General features: G+C 42.6%; 1 protein-coding gene across 3 annotated transcripts in view; it reads right to left on the reverse strand.

Annotated features, from left to right (window-relative positions):
* DHTKD1 (dehydrogenase E1 and transketolase domain containing 1) overlaps positions 1-18,037 on the reverse strand; it is a 52,821-nt gene that overhangs the window by 15,592 nt on the left and 19,192 nt on the right. For all 3 annotated transcript variants that reach the window (XM_029238408.1, XM_029238407.1, XM_029238409.1), the window contains exons 5-10: positions 15,298-15,567; positions 10,513-10,684; positions 9,111-9,309; positions 6,376-6,688; positions 5,279-5,363; positions 4,447-4,586 (exon numbers count right to left, since the gene is read on the reverse strand). In XM_029238408.1, coding sequence (XP_029094241.1) covers positions 4,447-4,586; positions 5,279-5,363; positions 6,376-6,688; positions 9,111-9,309; positions 10,513-10,684; positions 15,298-15,567 — 1,179 coding nt within the window. The remainder of the gene's footprint in view (positions 1-4,446; positions 4,587-5,278; positions 5,364-6,375; positions 6,689-9,110; positions 9,310-10,512; positions 10,685-15,297; positions 15,568-18,037) is intronic.

The raw sequence follows: 18,037 nt of genomic DNA on the forward strand, positions 1-18,037 counted from the left end.
ATTAAAAAAGCAGAACATAAAATTACATCTCTGAAGAGGCTAAAGAGATGTGACAGTTCAAGGCAGCACAACTCTGAACTGGGTTTGTGGACCAGATGTCTTCATGTCTCAGTGTTAACTTCCTGACTTGGATGGTTGCATTGGGGTAATGTAGGAGAATGACCTAGTTTGTAGGAAATACACATGTAGGGCATCAGGCTGGCAACTTGATGTTTCCATCTGGATGGCTCGGATGTCTCAGAATGAGAAAAAGTTCCTTTTGCATTATACATCCAACTTTTTTCTAATTTTGTGTTTGTTTCAACATTTTTCTAAAAAAATTTTTTTAAGTTACTTTTTTTTTTTTTTTTTGGCCATGCTGCGAGGCATATGGGATCTTCCCCAACCAGGGATCAAACCCATGTCCCCTGCAGTGGCAGCACGGAGTCCTAACCACTGGACCACCAGGGAAGTCCTTAAGTTACATATTTATAGAATAGTACTTGGCAACAAAAAGGGATAAAATACTGACACATGCTACAACAACGATGGACCTTGAAAACACAATGCTAAGTGAAAGAAGCCAGTCATAAGAAGCCACATATTTATGAGTCTGTTTATATAAAAAGGCCAAAATAGATAAATCAATATAAACAGAAAGTAGACTAGTGGTTTTCAGGGGCTGAGGGAAGGAAGGAATGGGGTGTGACTGCTAATAAGTATGGGTTTCTTTTAGGGGTGATGAAAATGTTCTAAAATTAGATAGTGGTGATGGTTGCACCATTGCATACACTGAAAACCACTTAACTGTACACATTGAAACGTTGAATTCTATGAGTTTTATCTCAATAAAGCTTTTAATAAAAAAAAACTCTGGAAAAAAATTTCATCTCTACTATGATTACAGCCATAAAAATGCATGATTTATATGGATGAGTACTCAATGACAACAACAAAAAATGAAAACAGATAATGTATTAGAATGGTGGGATTATGCATAGTTTACCTTTCCTGATTTGTATTTGATTTCAATTATGATCTTTATAAGACATTAACTTGAAAAGAGACACTGTATTTCTCATATCCATGAGTCTGTTGTCAACGGGATTTGAACTGAGTGCTTTACTTGCACCTCTGCGTCTTCACCTCATTCCCCATCTCCCTTCCTACCCAAGGCTGACACATCCACTCATATTCTAATCCATACCTTTTTTCTGCTTCTTCACTCGGCTCATCACCAAACTCCTTTTTTCTGAACCTCTCCTCACTGGCTTTCTCCTCTTGGCAAATGAACAATCAAAAGCTTAAAAATAAAACAAGAAAGGACTTCCCTGGGGGTCCAATGGTTAAGACTCTGTGCTCCCAATGCAGGGGGCACGGGTTCGATCCCTGGTCTGGGAACTAAGATACCGCATGCCACACAGTGCGGCCAAAAAAATAAATTAAAAACAAAAAACAAGGAATATTCCCTTGGCCAGTGCTCTCTAGCTCCTGCTTCCTGTAACAGTCAGGCTTCTAGAAAGAATTATCTAATCTAGTTGTCTCTACCTCCTGAACCCCTGTCTACCCTTCAACTAGTAAAATCTAGCTTCTGCTCTCCCCACTCCACAGAAATAGCTCTAGAGGAGGTCAACCTTGACCTTCCAGTTGCTAAATCCAATGGCCATGTTATTCTTCCTCTTTTCGGATTCCTCCCTCCTTAAGTTCAATGACACAGGGACTCTAAGTTCTCCTCCTGCCTTTCTGGATGCTCTTTTGGGAAAATGCTTTCTCTGCCAGCCCTTTAAAAGTTGTTTTTCCCAGGACCCTATCTGTTCTCATTCTGCTCTCTCAGAGAGATTCTCCCACCCCTGTGGTTTCAAACACTCCTGCACCCTGATGACTTCCAAAGAGACATCTAAGACCAGATTCCTTCATTAACTCCAGACATACATATCTAATTACCTGAAATATCTATGACAAAGTTTAATGCCCAAAACTTAGTCCATCATCTTTCCTTACCACACCTGTTCCTCTCCCTTACTCTTTATTTGGGTAAATGCCATCGTCATATGCAAGCTGTCCTAGTCAGGGAGCTAGGAGGTAACCAGTACTGGTCTTCTTCACTCCCTACACCTACCACTGAGTCTGATAGCTGTTGTTTTCTGACTAGTTCTCAAATCTTGGCCCCATCTCCCCTCTGCACTGCTATTGCCCTAATTCACAGCTCCAGGATTTCCTGCCTAGATGACTGAGAAGCCTCCTTAGAAATTGTCCTAAGTCTCACCCTTCTTCAGCTCAGGCTTCCAAAGTATCATCAGGAGCGCTGTTTCTAACATGGAAATCTGATTGCCTGTTCAAAATTCCTCCATGGTTTCTCTTCTACGTAACAAAGTCTTTCACAACGTGGGTAGTCCTGACTGGCCCGTCTCTTCCTTTACTTCTGTATCCACTTTGCAGCTTAAACTCCAGTCACATGAAGCTATAGGTAGTTCCCTGAGCATGAGGTCAGGGCCTCTTACTTCACAGCTTATGTATGCACTACTGTGTCCATCTAGAATGTTCTCCCTACATTTACTAGACTAGGCAGTTCCAAATGTCCCTCAAGTCCCAGCTCAAATCTGGCCTCCTCTCTAAAGCTCTTCCTTTTAATTCCCAAGTAACCTAGCTGCCCCTTCTCCTATGCATCTATTGTACTTCATATACTTGTATACCCTTATCTACATTAATTTGTTGAATCTATTAACGCTTTCATTTATTCCAAAAATTATTTAAGATGGCCTGTAAATATAGCTAATACACAAAATGATAGTTTAAATGTAAGTGGACAGGGAAGTCCCTGGTGGTCCTGTGGTTAGGACACCATGCTTCTTTTGCAGGGGGCATGGGTTCAATCCCTGGTTGGGGAACTAAGATCCCACATGCTGCACTGTGCAGCCAAAAAAAAAGTATGTGGGCAGAAAGAAAATAAATAGATTGACACACCCAACAGGGTTGGGGAAAACATACAACCTGGTAACCTACTTTCTTGAGGTTGCCATGGCCTCTACCCCTTCCCAGAAGCCATTATTGATAAGGGAAGGTTGATCAGTTGCAGAATTTTCGATGTACACACAATAAAGATGAGCCACTGCTCAGGGAACTACAACTACTCTCAATACCAAGATCAAGCAGGAGTCCCCTCTAGGGTCTTCACATAAAGGACAAAGTGTTAGGTAATAAATGAAATCTTTGACAGTATCCCCATAACAGATGTGAGACGTTTACTTGGGGCTTTCTAAATAGCAATATTCAAAATTAACTGATGCTATATATCAAATCACAAATCAATAAAAGACACTGGGTGGAGAAAATACGAAATGTTTCAGTATCTAGGTCACCAATCTGATACTGATCAAGGAGGGGATTTTAGACTAACTTAAAGAAAAGATGAGTTGCATGTCCTTTAAGTAATTGTCCTGGAAGCTTGCTTTTGACAAAGTGAATTTTTAAAAAAAATATTGAGTATTCGGCTTCCCTGGTGGCACAGCAGTTAAGAATCCACCTGCCAATGCAGGGGACATGGGTTCGAGCCCTGGTCCAGGAAGATCCCACATGCAGCAGAGCAACTAAGCCTGTGGGCCACAACTACTGAGCCTGCGCTCTAAAGCCTGTGAGCCACAACTACTGAGCCCATGTGCCACAACTACTGAAGCCTGCGTGCCTAGAGCCCGTGCTCCGCAACAAAAGAAGCCACCGCAAAGAGAAGCCCGCGTACCATGACGAAGAGTAGCCCCCGCTCACCACAACTAGAGAAAGCCTGCACACAGCAACAAAGACCCAACGCAGCCAAAAATATATAAATAAAATAATTTATTGAAAAAAAAATCGAGTATCAGTGAACCCAATACTCTCAAATGGCTAGAGTAGGAAAAAAGATGACGCACCACTAATTGTACCTTAAAGGATAATTTCACAAACTCCATGTGCCAGGCACTATGCTAGTTGTTGGAGAAACAAAAACGAAAAGACCCAGGCCCTGCTCTTGACTCTAACGAATCTAACTCAGCAACTGGCACAGAGAAATACATGGCAATGGATACATTCATCAAGCCCGCTAAACACTAGGGAATAAAGTAACCTTAAGTCAGTGGGTTTTTTTTTTTAAGTTGGCAAGAAATGTTGGCTTATTATCTACATCTTCGACTCACTTTAATGAATTCAGCAACGAGCAGGTTATATAATCAATTTTGGATTGACAAAATGAACACCCATTTGACATTTACATGATTACAGATAAGTAGCCAGAGGAAAACAGCTCTAGTCTACTCACTGGTCTGTTACTTCCACTCCAAGTGCATAGACGGACATTGTCTACCCAGTCGGCATCCCTTGATTTCAAAGAGGACTGAACCCAAAGTTTCCGCCATCTGTTTCTAGTTGGTCTAAGAAGCCTGTAGCTATAATCACCAGCACCTGAGGTTTATACTAGATAATAACACAGCCTACCTCTAGAAACCCCTTTTGATTAGGGTCCATATGGTTCAGGGGGATATAGGTGTCATCGGTCTTCTGGCAAACAACCATTGCGTGCCTCTGGCTAAAAGTTCCACGGCCAACATCTTGGCCACTCAGACGGACGTTAAAACCTTAAAGCAAGCAAGAAGGAAAAGAAAAAAATCCAGATTCCCATGAATAACCTAAGTAATAATAAGGCCTGGTGACCCTGAATTCTTATACATCGGCTCATCCTGAGAACTGTCCTTAGGAAAATAGATTATCCTTCTTAAAATATACCTGTCCTGGGCTTCCCTGGTGGCACAGTGGTTAAGAGTCCGCCTGCCGATGCAGGGGACGCGGGTTCGTGCCCCGGTCCGGGAAGGTCCCACATGCCGCAGAGCGGCTGGGCCCGTGAGCCATGGCCGCCGAGCCTGCGCGTCCGGAGCCTGTGCTCCGCAACGGGAGAGGCCGCAACAGTGAGAGGCCCGCGTACCGCAGGAAAAAAAAAAAAAAATCTGTCCTATATTCAACACTCCGTAGTCTAATTAAGAATGAAGAGTCATCATTCGTCCTCCAATTTTTAAAGGAAAATGTCTTTCCAATACATCCAGCACTGAGTCCTTTGTTTCCATAGTCTGTTCGCTGATGAAGATTGTCAACATGACATACCAAGATTAAATAATGTTTTCAGGTAAGAAACGTTAACACGTTTGAGAACCTCTCTAGTCAATAAAAACAATACAAGGTAGTTATAACTCAGCAATAACTGCAGGCGTCACATATAAGAAATGTCATACAAAGCACCCCCTACCCGCTGTGCAGCTACACAGAAATGTCTTACCTTCAGCAAGTAATGAGCCTAGGGCAAGAGCTTCTGCCGTGGCCCAGTCTAACTTTGTTCCATCCATCACTTTCTCCACTCTGGACTGTAAAATTGAATGGGAAGGGAAAAGAAAATTTTAAGAGTTCCCATCCTTTTTCACATTGAGTTCAAAAAATGTAAGGCAACAATGGTTAAGAATCAAAAACATAACATTAAATACGACAGATAGTGCAGAAGGAAACATCGGAGTATGACAGCAAGTACATGACATATGAAAGCAGGCAAAACAAACCGGTACTCTGGTGAGCGGTTAACCGGGCAGACGGATGGGAGGAGGAGACGTCAGGTGGGGGAGAGAGGAACGGTATTGGTAATATTCTATCAGGGAGGCGAGAGAGGAACGGTATTGGTAATATCCTATGTCTTCAGCCTGATGGTGACTACATAGATTGTTTTAATAGTCTCTATACCTATAATAGAAACTTATAAACGAAGTTAGTGTTTTAAAAATAATCCAGAGGTCATCGTGTCTTCATCCAAGTTCAAGAACAATGAAGACCTATATCTCCTTGCTCTCCTCCTGCTTTTAGTGCTGAAAGTCCCACGTTCCAGGAAACCACAGGCAAACCATGAGTTTGTCAATCCATCCTTAACATGAGACAACATGTAAAACCTCAACATGCTTAAGGGTGTAAATGGTTGCCTTTCCGGAGTATGTGTGCTGATTTTTATTTATTTTATTTAAGCCAAACCCCGACCACCTTCCTCAAAATGGAAGTGTCTTCCGCTCACTGCTCAGAAAAACCAAAAAGGGCGTTCCTGTATGGCTGTGTTTTTAATAATGTGCATGCAGTACCTGTATATATAATGTATTAATGAATGACTGAAAGAATAAGTGGAGGAAAAATAGAAGTAGATTAAAAAAAAAAAGAAAGAAAAAAAAATAGAAGTAGACAAAATTTGAGTTAATTGATGAGCAGTACCAAAACACCGCTAGGAGTGGTTCACAATAAATATTTGCCAAGTGCATTAGCCAGCCAACAAGACCAGACCAACACCAATTCCTTGCTGTGAGAGATGGACAAACAATACCCAGAGATCCCCGGGCTCCCTACCTGCACGTGCGTCTTCAGAAGGTGACTGTGCATTTGGAGCTCCTCCGGCACCTCCACAGACTTCCTGCCAATAAACCGCAGGAGGTCAAGGGGCACACCTGTGTTCCAGGTGGTGATGCAAGCTTCTGGCTGAACCAGGCCCTGCCAGTGGGCCTGCAGGTTCGTGGCAGGGGGGCTGTAGTGCGCCATGTTAGTTAAATGGCCATTTAACTTCGCGTAGTAGGAGGTTTTGATTTCCGACACCTCCTCCTGGGTCATGAGTCCATTGGCCACAAGGTACTCTGCATACGTGTCGGGGATGCTCTTCCGGGCTCTGTCCAAGGAAAAGGGAAACAAAAATCAATATGATTTGTAAAAATCAAAGAGACAGATACAGGAATTCCCTGGAGGTCCAGTGGTTAAGACTCGGGCTTTCACTGCCGTGGACCCAGATTCGATCTCTGGTCGGGGAACTAAGATCCCACAGCCATGCAATGAGGCCAAAAAAAAAAAAAAAAAGGAGAGACAGAAGCAGTTATTGTCAAAGGTATTCTGGAGTGTCATCACTATAAAAATGCACACGGGAAATGTCTTGGGACTAGATAGAGGGGGTGCTTGTACAACACTGGAAATGCACTAATTCACACTGAATTATTCACTTTAAAATGGTCCATTTTAGGGAATTCCCTGGCGGCCCAGTGGTTAAGACTCCACACTTCCACTGCAGGGGGCATGGGTTCAATCCCTGGTCGGGGAGCTAAGATCTCACGCACCCCATGGTGTAGCCAAAAAGTAAAAGGTCCATTTTATGTCATGTGACTTTCACTCCAATAAATTTGTTTTTTAAAGGCAGTGGTGAGTAACCACCTCTTTCAGGCAAGCAAGTGAAAACAAATTTATCTTTTTTTTTTCTTTTTTAAAATTTATTTATTTATTTGTTTTTGGCTGCGTTGGGTCTTCGTTGCTGCCTGTGGGCTTTCTCTAGTTGCAGTGAGCAGGGGCTACTCTTCGTTGCGGAGCGTGGGCTTCTCATCCTAGTGGCTTCTCTTGTTGAGGAGCACGGGCTCTAGGAGCATGGGCTTGAGTAGTTGTGGCACACGGGCTTCAGTAGTTGTGGCTCTAGAGCGCAGGCTCAGTAGTTGTGGCACACGGACTTAGTTGCTCCACTGCATGTGTGATCTTCCTGGACCAGGGCTCGAACCCGTGTCTCCTGCACTGGCACGTGGATTCTTAACCACTGCGCCACCAGGGAAGCCCACAAATTTACCTTTATAAGCTTTTGTCTACAGTCAGGCAGAAGTAATGAGTAGTAGAGTTTTCTTACAAACTGTTAATTCTGGACAGTTATTTACAAGGCTGACTTATATTGTCTACCTATTCTGCATCCCTTTATTTCAAAAAGGATTGAACCTATAAGTTGCCGACATCTGTTTCAGGTTGCTTGAAGAAGCCTGTAACTATTCAGCATCCGGGTTTTACAACAATAGAAATAACGATGATGCTACTCTGCATTCGCTTAATACGTTAAACTTGCAAGTCTGGTCACATTGATCACTATATTTAATCCTGAAAAAAGTGAGAGGTAGACAGGATATATTTTTAAAAGCAGGGTCCTGAGTCACATCAAGTCATTCAGGTGCTAAGTTCAAAGCTAAATGGAGAAACCAGATTTGTTCTTCCAAGGGCAGTCTGCTACCCACGACCAGAAAGGCCCATAAAATATCACCAAGTTTATTCCTCTGCTTTAATTTATGTCTATGAGGAAATAAAGCAGGAAAGAGGGATCTACTTTACTTTCTAGCATCTGAGAAGGGAATCCTAGTACTTCCCTGGTGGTCCAGTGGCTAAGACTCCATGTTCCCAATGCAGGGGGCCCAGGTTCGATCCCTGGTCTGGGAACTAGATCCTGCGTGCCGCAATCAAGACCCGGTGCAGCCAAATAAATAAATACATAAATAAATAGGAAATCCCAAAGTAACACACTCCTCTCCATCACGTGAACCTTCTGACTTGGCACTGTCCCACAGAAATATAACGCAAGCCAATGTGTAATTTAAAATTCCCCTGTGGTCACATTAGAAAAGGTGCAAGAGGTGGAATTAATTTTAATCATATATTGATTTAACTCAATATACCCAAAATATTGTCCCTTCAATACCTAATCAATATAAAAATTATTATCAAGATCATTTATACTCTTTTTTTCACACTAAGTCTTTGAAATCTGGTGTATATGTTACGCTCCCAGCACATCTCCTTCAGGAGTTGGCACATTTCAAGTGTCCAACAGCCATTTATGGCTCGAGGCTTCCACATTGGACAGTGTAGTTCAGAACTTCGTTAAAATCCATCATGTAACCTCTTGCCAAGGCACAAAGTAGGTCCACGTCTATAGTTTGCAGAGGTGAATCACGGAGGTTCTCTTTCTGCTCCTGTCAATGTCGCACTGAGCAGCTTCGGGCAAGGCTCTGCCTACGTCTTCTGTTCAGTCCTCCCTCTGCTAAGTGAGGGGGTGAAGTTGCCCTTTGCCTATTCATTGAGGAAATATGTAGAGTTGGAAGAACATGGGGCGCTTTCCTGCGACCCATAGGATGACCATCCCAGTGTGCCCAGGTCTGTCCCAGTTTGAGCATTGAAAGTTTCATGTCCCAGACACACTGGGAAAGCTGGTCGCCCTACCGGAGAGTGTCTAACACAAATAATAATGTGAGCACTGTGGGGGAAAGGGCACATCGCATGACGGTTCATCCTTGTACCTGATGATCTGGTACATGACCGGGTTGGTGAAGAAGGGCTCGTCCAGTTCGTTGTGGCCCCACTGCCTGTAGCACAACAAGTCAACAATCACATCCTTCCGGAATTGGCGCTGGTATTCAAACGCCAGTCGCGTGGCCTGGACCACTTCCTCTGGGCCGTCTCCATTGACGTGGATGATGGCGCAGCCCACAAGCTTCCCTGAGGCAGAGGAGCTGGAGATGAGACCAGCTAGTCAACCCATGAACCTACCGCCAAGTCCTGTTGCCGCATGGGGAGACAGCCCTTGTCCTTAGGGGTAGTTTGGCTTGGGTGTTAAGAACCTGCACTTTGGGAGTTCCCTGGTGGCCTAATGGTTAGGATTCTGGGCTTTCACTTCCGTGGCCTGTGTTCAATCCCAGGCCGGGGAACTGAGATCCTGTAAGCCACATGGTGAGGCCAAAAAACAAAAAAGAACCTGCACTTTATGGAAAAAAAAAAAAAAGAACCTGTACTTTAGAGGCCAGGTGACAAGCATGAGTTCAAGTCCCAGCTCTGTGTGATCCTGGTAAAGTTATGAATCTCAGTCTCCTTGTCTGTAACACTGGGATAATAGCTCTTACCTCTTAGTGATGTCCTAAAGAGGCAACGAGTTAATGCATATAAAGTGCTTAACAGAGCCTGGTACATCATAACTGATATTTATTTGTTATTATCATCATGACTATTATCTTTCTTCCTGAGATAAAAGGGTCATTAAAGGATGTATCCAAGAAAAAAATGGATTTTCTCCAAAGAGAAGATTGAGAATGAATTTTCAAATCTTTACCTAACTAATTACAAAAAATTCATATAGGTAGCCCCAAAAGGCATCCAGGCCAGGCTCTAGATATAAAAACAGAGCAGTTCTTACCATCTAACAGTTCTGGAAATTCTGTGAAATAGGGAATGAATAATAAAAAGCCCTGTGTTTCTTTGAATACTACTAGTTTCCACAGGTTAAAACAAGCTGACTTTGCTTCTTCACATCTGATTTCCAACCAGACCACTTGGCCAAGTTTACCGGTTGAACATATCCTCTTTGACTGTGATCCTGGGTACTCCAAATCTGATTATCCTAAAGACAATTGCTCTAGCTGTACTAATTGTGTTATCTCTGGATTCCAGCAGATCATTCAACTAGATACTTAAGCATTTTGAGATTGCACCCTCTAAATTCTACTCTTGTTTTATTTCCTTGGATTTTAAGATCACACTCAGACTTTTAAAGGAATATTAACAACACTGTTGGTGACCACTGGCCATATCTGATCCAAAATTTAAAATGGGACCAGCAGTGAGGCTCACTGTTCTGAGTGAACTAGAAGTTTCTCCAGGAATTCCTTGTCTGACTCCACAGCATCAACTCTTCCCTGTGTTACATACCGATGTCACTACAGTATAAGGAAGACCTTCCTCTTTCTGCAGGAGTGGTGTAACCCAGCTGGTTATTGACAATCAAATGGACACTCCCACCAATTCTGAAATGCGGGATATTAGAGAGTGTAAATGTTTCAGGAACAATCCCTTGACCACAGAAAGAAGCATCACCGTGAACCTAGATCATGGGGGAGAAAAAAAGAAAATGAACGTAAGGGATGGAGAAATTTAGGTTTTCAATAGTAACAGGAATAAAAACAACCATGCTCTCACTGCTCCCCTGCCCTCCTAAAAATCTGCCGGTTATAGGATTTCCTAGAATGGTTAGGCTGATCTCAAGCAGCTTTCAAAGATGCTAAATCAGCCCTTTTCCTCCTGCAGCCACCACCAGCTGACCTATTCCTTCCGCCCCACATCATCACCTATACCCATCACTTCTCACATGCCCGTCAACACGCTAGTGCTCACAGCAGCACCACAGAAGGGCGATTGGAGGTGTAGAAGGAAAATCAGCTCCAGTAAAGCAATCACGAAAACAGCCTGCAAGACACTAAGACCAATGCACAGCTTCGAACTCTCACTCTTCCCCAATCATTTTCCCCAAAAAACGAGACTGCGTTTAGCTCACATCACCTCATTCCCACTGGGTGTATTAGCCACCACTGTGAACATAAATGAGAATGATGTGACAGCAAAGACAGGAGCATGGGGGTGTAAGTGTATCATACACAAGTGAAGGGAGGCTTTGGGGAAAGAGCAAAATACTATTATAAGAGAACCTCTGAAATGTGCTATTCTTCCAGGACTTGTGAAGTCTGCTAGATCGTAATAGCACAAAACCTGACAACAAGGTCCTACTGTATAGCACAGGGAACTATATTCAATATCCTGTGATAAACCATAATGGAAAAGAATTTTTAAAAGAATGTATACATATGTGTATAAGTGAATCACTTTGCTTACAGCAGAAATTAACACAACATTGTAAATCAACTATACTTCAATAAAAAATTAATTAATTAAGAAAAAAAACTGGTATGGGCTTCCCTGGTGGCGCAGTGGTTGACAGTTCACTGGCCGATGCAGGGGACACGGGTTCGTGCCCCGGTCTGGGAAGATCCCACATGCCACAGGGCGGCTGGGCCCGTGAGCCATGGCCGCTGAGCCTGCGCATCCGGAGCCTGTGCTCCGCAACGGGAGAGGCCACAACAGTGAGAGGCCTGCGTGCCACAACAGTGATAAGCCCGCGTACCGCAAAAAAAAACCAAAAAAACTGGTAAACGGAAAGTGGTAGAAAAGGGGGTACATTTTTTTTAGAAACCTTGAAAGCAAATAACGAGGGAATTGCAGACCTTAGGAGAAAGTATGAGCTCCACTGACTTCATGCTGTATAAAAGGCTGTTATATCAATAAGGTATATGTTGTACACCTTAAATTTACATGATGTTATATGACAAATGTATTTTAATTAAAAAGTTATTAAATAAAAGGCTACTATCATAAACAGCCAAAATGCTCAGCTAGAGAATAGAATGATCTGATATGGGGAATTCCCTGGTGGTCCAGTGGTTAGGACTTGGCGCTTTCACTGCTATGGCCCGGGTTCAATCCCTGACCGGGGAACTAAGATCCTGAAAGCTGCACAGCGCAGCCAAATAAATAAATTAATTAATTAATTAAAATGACCTGATATGGCAACCATTGTGGCTCTAATAATAGCAGAAATAAAAGACCTAAATATGAATGAAGAAAGAATCCTTGGGCTTCCCTGGTGGCACAGTGGTTAAGAATCCGCCTGCCAATGCAGGGGGGCACACGGGTTCGAGCCCTGGTCCGGGAAGATCCCACATGCCGCGGAGCAACTAAGCCTGTGCACCACAGCTACTGAGCTTGAGCTCTAGAGCCCTCGAGCCACAACTACTGAAGCCCGAGTGCCTAGAGCCCCTGCTCTGCAGCAAGAGAAGCCACCATAATGAGAAGCCTGCGCACCGCAACAAAGAGTAGTCCCTGCTCACCACAACTAGAGAAAGTCCGCGTGCAGCAACAAAGACACAACACAGCCAAAAATAAATAAATAAATAAACAAAAAGAAGGAATCCTTGGAAGCAGATTTTTTTAATGACAGTGAAGACGTCCTAAAAGAGTAATTTGTATATAGGTAAAACATTTTGGCTAAGAAAGGAAGCACTGTTTTGCTTAGCGAAATCTCCAGCCCACACCTTCCCATTGCTAGGGCCTACAGGGATGACTGACGTTTTAGAATATCCAGGTGTAGTGATAACATACCCTTACGTCACCTCCACAACGCTATGTACATTATCTCCATTGATCCATTCAACAATCAGGTATAGGGGCCAGGTAAGGGAATCGCCACTGTTCTTTTCACAGATGAGAAAACCAAGGTTCAGAAAGAGTACATATTTCACGTGCCAAGGACTAGACCTTCTGTGATGCCTCCATTTTTTTTTGGCCACGCTGCATGGCATACGGGATCTTATTTCCCAAACCAGGGATGGAACCTGTGCCCCCTGCATTGGAAGCGTGGAGTCTTAACCACTGGACTACCAGGAAAGTCCTGATGCCTCCATTTTTTGGACTTATTTCCCCACCCCTCCAAGCCTTTCGCCTGGGTTAAGGAACTTACTATGTTCTCATTTAATCCTCAGAACACTATAAGGAATGTAACATACTCCCATTGACCTCTGAGATTCAGAGAACCTGAGGAACAGAACCAAGCACGCCAAGCTACAAGGCAGCAAAGCCAGGATCTGAACTCAGTGCTTCTTGGTTCCAGAATCCTTGTCTTTTCTACACCGGGCTACACTGTCAAGTCCAACCCTCAGCTGCACGGCGGTCCACACAGGGTCAAGGGGTTCCTAGCATCTGAACACTCCACACCCTTTGGCCTCCTTGCTGATGGGACTTCTTGTGGAGTAATGATGTAAAAGGAGACCAGTAAAGCAAGGAAGAGAGCTGGGTGTCTCTTCCACTCCTTCACAAAAGCGTTTACAGGAGAGGCATTGCTGAGAACATAACATCTGTTCATAACTTGCGTCATTTTATCATAGTCTTAGGGTTCTTGGCACTAAAGCCATGTGTCATCTGCTAATTTTATTTCCTGTCTTAAAAGAGAAAACACTCCATGATGCTCATAAAGCTTTGCAGGAGTCGGGTCCATAAGGCCCAAGGAATGCTGGGGGCAGTGGAAACTGCTCAGCCAAACACAGCAGGGGGCTTGGACACACACAGAGGATCACATATGACAATCCACTTCCACCACATCCAGGACCAAGATGAACAGAAGACAGACAGCAAGAGTAGTATCCAGAGTCTCACCCACCATGATTTTATAGACTCCAAATTTCAAGTTCCCACATTAAATTAGAATTTTGAACTTGAGTGAGGCAAGACCCAGGCAGACACAGCAGGGCAAAATGTTTTGGGAACACAAAGTAGAGAGAAGAGCGCAGTTTCTTATCACTTTAAAGAAAATGCCACTTTCACCTCTTACTTCAGAAATCAGCCTTAAGATCAGCTTAATGTACTGGGAAAATGTGAGTGACTGAAATATTTTAGAGTCTCATGAATTCAAGTGAAAGGTGAAGAGAATGTCTGGCTAATGATTTGAAGATTTCTATTTAGAAATACTATAACATAATCAAATCCAATTCTGTTTACCCCCAATTTATTTACTACAAGTTTCTGGCCCATGGAAAATTAACAATAAGATAATGTGGTTATTTGTATATGTAGCCAAATATTCTACTGCCTTGTAGATTTACTTATTTCCGTTGGGTTTGAAGACTCAGTTACTGATATCCAGGATTAATTAGTAGTTATCCAGTAGTTAAAGGTTCATATTTATGTTTTTACTTTTTTGGCGTGGTATGTGGGATCTTAGTTCCCCGACCAGGGACCGAACCCTCGCAGCTTGCAGTGGAAGTGCAGAGTCTTAACCATTGGACCACCAGGGAAGTCCCTAAACGTTCATATTTATATGAATACTTGCAGAAGAAAAATGTGACCCACAGTATAAACCTCTAAAGTATACCTGTTGGGCTACCAAAAAGTGGGGGGCAGAGGAAGCAATACATTATATAATTTGTATTGTTTGCCTTAATGCCAAAGACCTTCATTGGAAAACAAACAAACAAGCAAATAAAATAAATCCAGACTCTTGCAGCCTTGTTAGACAGACAGATACCACATCGTTTCCAAGTGGGTTATAATTTCAGAGAAGTAATGACATCTGTCCTCTTAACAGTAGCAGGTATGCTGGTCTCTATCCCCTTAATTAATTCATAACTCAAGAAAGGAAAAACATAGTGAAGACCTCCATCAGTTGCCTTGAGCGGGGAGGGATAAATTGGGAGACTGGGATTGACATATACACACTACTATACATAAAATAGTTAACTAATAAGAACCTACTGTATTGTAATGACCTAAATGGGAATAGAATCTAAAAAGAGTGGATATATGTATATGTATAACTGACTCACTTTGCTGTACACCTGAAACTAACACAACACTGTAAATCAACTATACTCCAATAAAAAAATTAATTAAAAATTTTTTTAAAAATCAGTCAAAAATAAAAGTCAGTTGCCTTGTGACTACACCTCACATCTGCTATTAATTTTTTAAAGAACCCCAAAAATCTTCTTTTCCCAAAAGTTCATCTCAACTTCATCTGGAACATCTGCCATCTCCTGTCGTAACTACCATCCTGGACATTCTTACTTCCTGGTCTTTCCAACCTCAGGCCTCACTTCCTGAAGCTACTAGTACCTGTAAGCAAATGACCTTGTCCCCAGGCTGAGCCGAACCGTCTGGAGAGTAGTCCCCATCCCGCCTGGACTGCTGTCTCCCGCGAGTCTTCCCAACAGCCACAGGGTTAACGGCTTCCAGGTGTGAGGGGTTGGGCAGCATTGTCACGTGGAGGGGATGGTGTGCACCGAAGTCCAGGTCAACCGAGGACGTCAGGTGAGACAGGACATCGCCAGCGGCTGAGACATTTTCCGGAAATTCACTTAAGCCTCGCATTTTACGGAACATCAGCTATGCCGAATAAACATACAAGAAAAAACGGTAAGAGGTGGTTCATTTAAATCACACAATAGGGACTTCCCTGGTGGCACAGTGGTTAAGAATCCTCCTGCCAATGCAGGGGACACGGGTTCGAGCCCTGGTCCGGGAAGATCCCACATGCCACAGAGCAACTAAGCCTGTGTGTCACAACTGCTGAGCCTGCACTCTAGAGCCCGTAAGCCACAATTACTGAGCCTGTGTGCCACAACTACTGAAGCCCATGCACCTAGAGCCCGTGCTCCGCAACAAGAGAAGCCACTGCAATGAGAAGCCCACACACCGCAATGAAGAGTAGCCCCCCCCTTGCCGCAACTAGAGAAAGCCCACAGGCAGCAACGAAGACCCAACGCAGCCAAAAATTAAATAAATAAAGATAAGCACACACTTGTAACTGCTCGAATGCACAGAACTATTTGGAGATGTTCAGTCATATGAAGTTCCAGCACTTTCAGAAGAGTCTAGCCTGATGCAGATGGTAAGATACCTCTGCCTTGCAATAAGCAAAGTATTTTTTCTTAAATGCACCTGTTAGTATGTATTTTCCAAAAGAATTTGTATTATTCTTGTTAAAGGTAGAGAGGCAAATAAGAAGTTAATCCCATTTAGTCAGGGGATGACATACACTGCTTAGTGCAAGTGGCATCTTAAAAACTATATTGTCCAATTCTCAAAGGACTTCTCTGCATACATTCTGTCACCTCATCTTCACAGTCTTCTATGACATAGATGTTACTACCCATTTTAAAAATGAACAAGCTAAAAAACTAAAAACTGAGTTGCTAGGGTTGCCATGTGATCCATATATCCAGAGAAAACTCTAATTCGAAAAGGTACATGCACCCCAACGTTCATTGCAGCCCTATTTACAATAGCCAATATACAGAAGCAACCTAAGCGTCCATTGACAGATGAATGGATAAAGAACATATGGTGTGTGTGCACACACACACTGGAATATTACTCAGCCATAAAAAAGAAAAAAATAATGCCATTTGCAGCAACATGGATGGATCTAGAGATTATCATACTAAGTGAAATAAGTCAGACAGAAAAAGACAAATATCATATAATATCACTTATGTGTGGAATCTAAAAAAATGATACAGGAATTCCCTGGCAGTCCAGTCATTAGGACTCTGCTCTTTCACTGCCAAGGGCCCAGGTTCAGTCCCTGTGAACTAAGATCCTGCAAGCCACGCGGCATGGCCAAAAATAAAAAAAGAAAAGGAAAAAAAAATGATACAAATGAACTTATTTACAAAACAGAAACAGACTCACAGACATAGAAAACAATCTTATGGTTACCAAAGGGGAAGGGGAGGGATAAATTAGGAGTTTGAGATTTAAAAAAAAAAAAAATGAATGAGCAAGAGAAATTAACTAGATGGTTTAAAGGTCCTCGGCTACAAATCTGGGTCTCAGACCAAGGTATTTACCAAAAACAGCATGCTATTCTCTACTGGCCAAATGGTTTGAATGACCCAAAAGCTTCTCCAGTTCACAAACTCACACAGTATAGGGATGGGTGTGTTTCTCACAAATATGATCATTGATAATCACTTCTGTGTCTTTCAGTAACTGTTTTGTCTGGGATATTTTAGGAATGCAATTTTTGGTTTAAGAACTTCTGCAGGGGAATTCCCTGGCGGTCCAGTGGTTAGGACTCAGCGCTTTCACTGCCAAGGGTGCAGATTCCATCCCTGGTCAGGGAACTAAGATCCCACAAGCCACAAGCCGCATGGAGCAGGCAAAAAAAAGAGAGAGAGAATTTCTGCAGGTATGTAAGCACATGTCTCCATCTGTCCATTACTTTATTCTGTCGTATTCTACCTTTTCTAAGGTGTCTTTTCAAAGCTGGTTACCAGTCTCTTAGCATCAGAAACACTGAGGTATGAATAATAAAGGTAAAGCTTGGCCCCTAGACATGACATCACATATATTTTTTCATTAAAAAATTATTTTTAGAATTGAGGTATAGTTGATTTACAATATTATATAAATTTCAGGTGTACAACGTAGTGATTCAAAATTTTTAGAGATTATACTGTTTATAGTTATTACAAAATATTGGCTATATTCTCTGTGTTGTACAATATATCCTTGTAGCTTATTTATTTTTTACAAAGTAGTTTGTATCTCTCAATCCCCTACTGCTATACTGCCCTTCCCCCATTCCCTCTCCCCACTGGTAACCACTAGTTTGTTCTCTTAGTGAGTCTGTTTCTTTTTTGTTATAGTCATTAGTTTGTTTTATTTTTTAGATTCCACATATAAGTGACAACATACAGTATTTATCTTTGTGTGGCTTATTTCACTAAGCACAATACCCTGAAAGTCCATCCATGTTGTTTCAAATGGCAAATTTTCATTCTTTTTTATGGCTGAGTAGTATTCCATTGTGTGTGTGTGTGTGTGTGTGTGTGTGTGTGTGTGTGTGTGT

The sequence above is a fragment of the Monodon monoceros genome, unplaced genomic scaffold (assembly GCF_005190385.1).
Source record: "Monodon monoceros isolate NGI ecotype Baffin Bay Population unplaced genomic scaffold, NGI_Narwhal_1 Super_Scaffold_21, whole genome shotgun sequence".
Taxonomy (NCBI): domain Eukaryota; kingdom Metazoa; phylum Chordata; class Mammalia; order Artiodactyla; family Monodontidae; genus Monodon; species Monodon monoceros.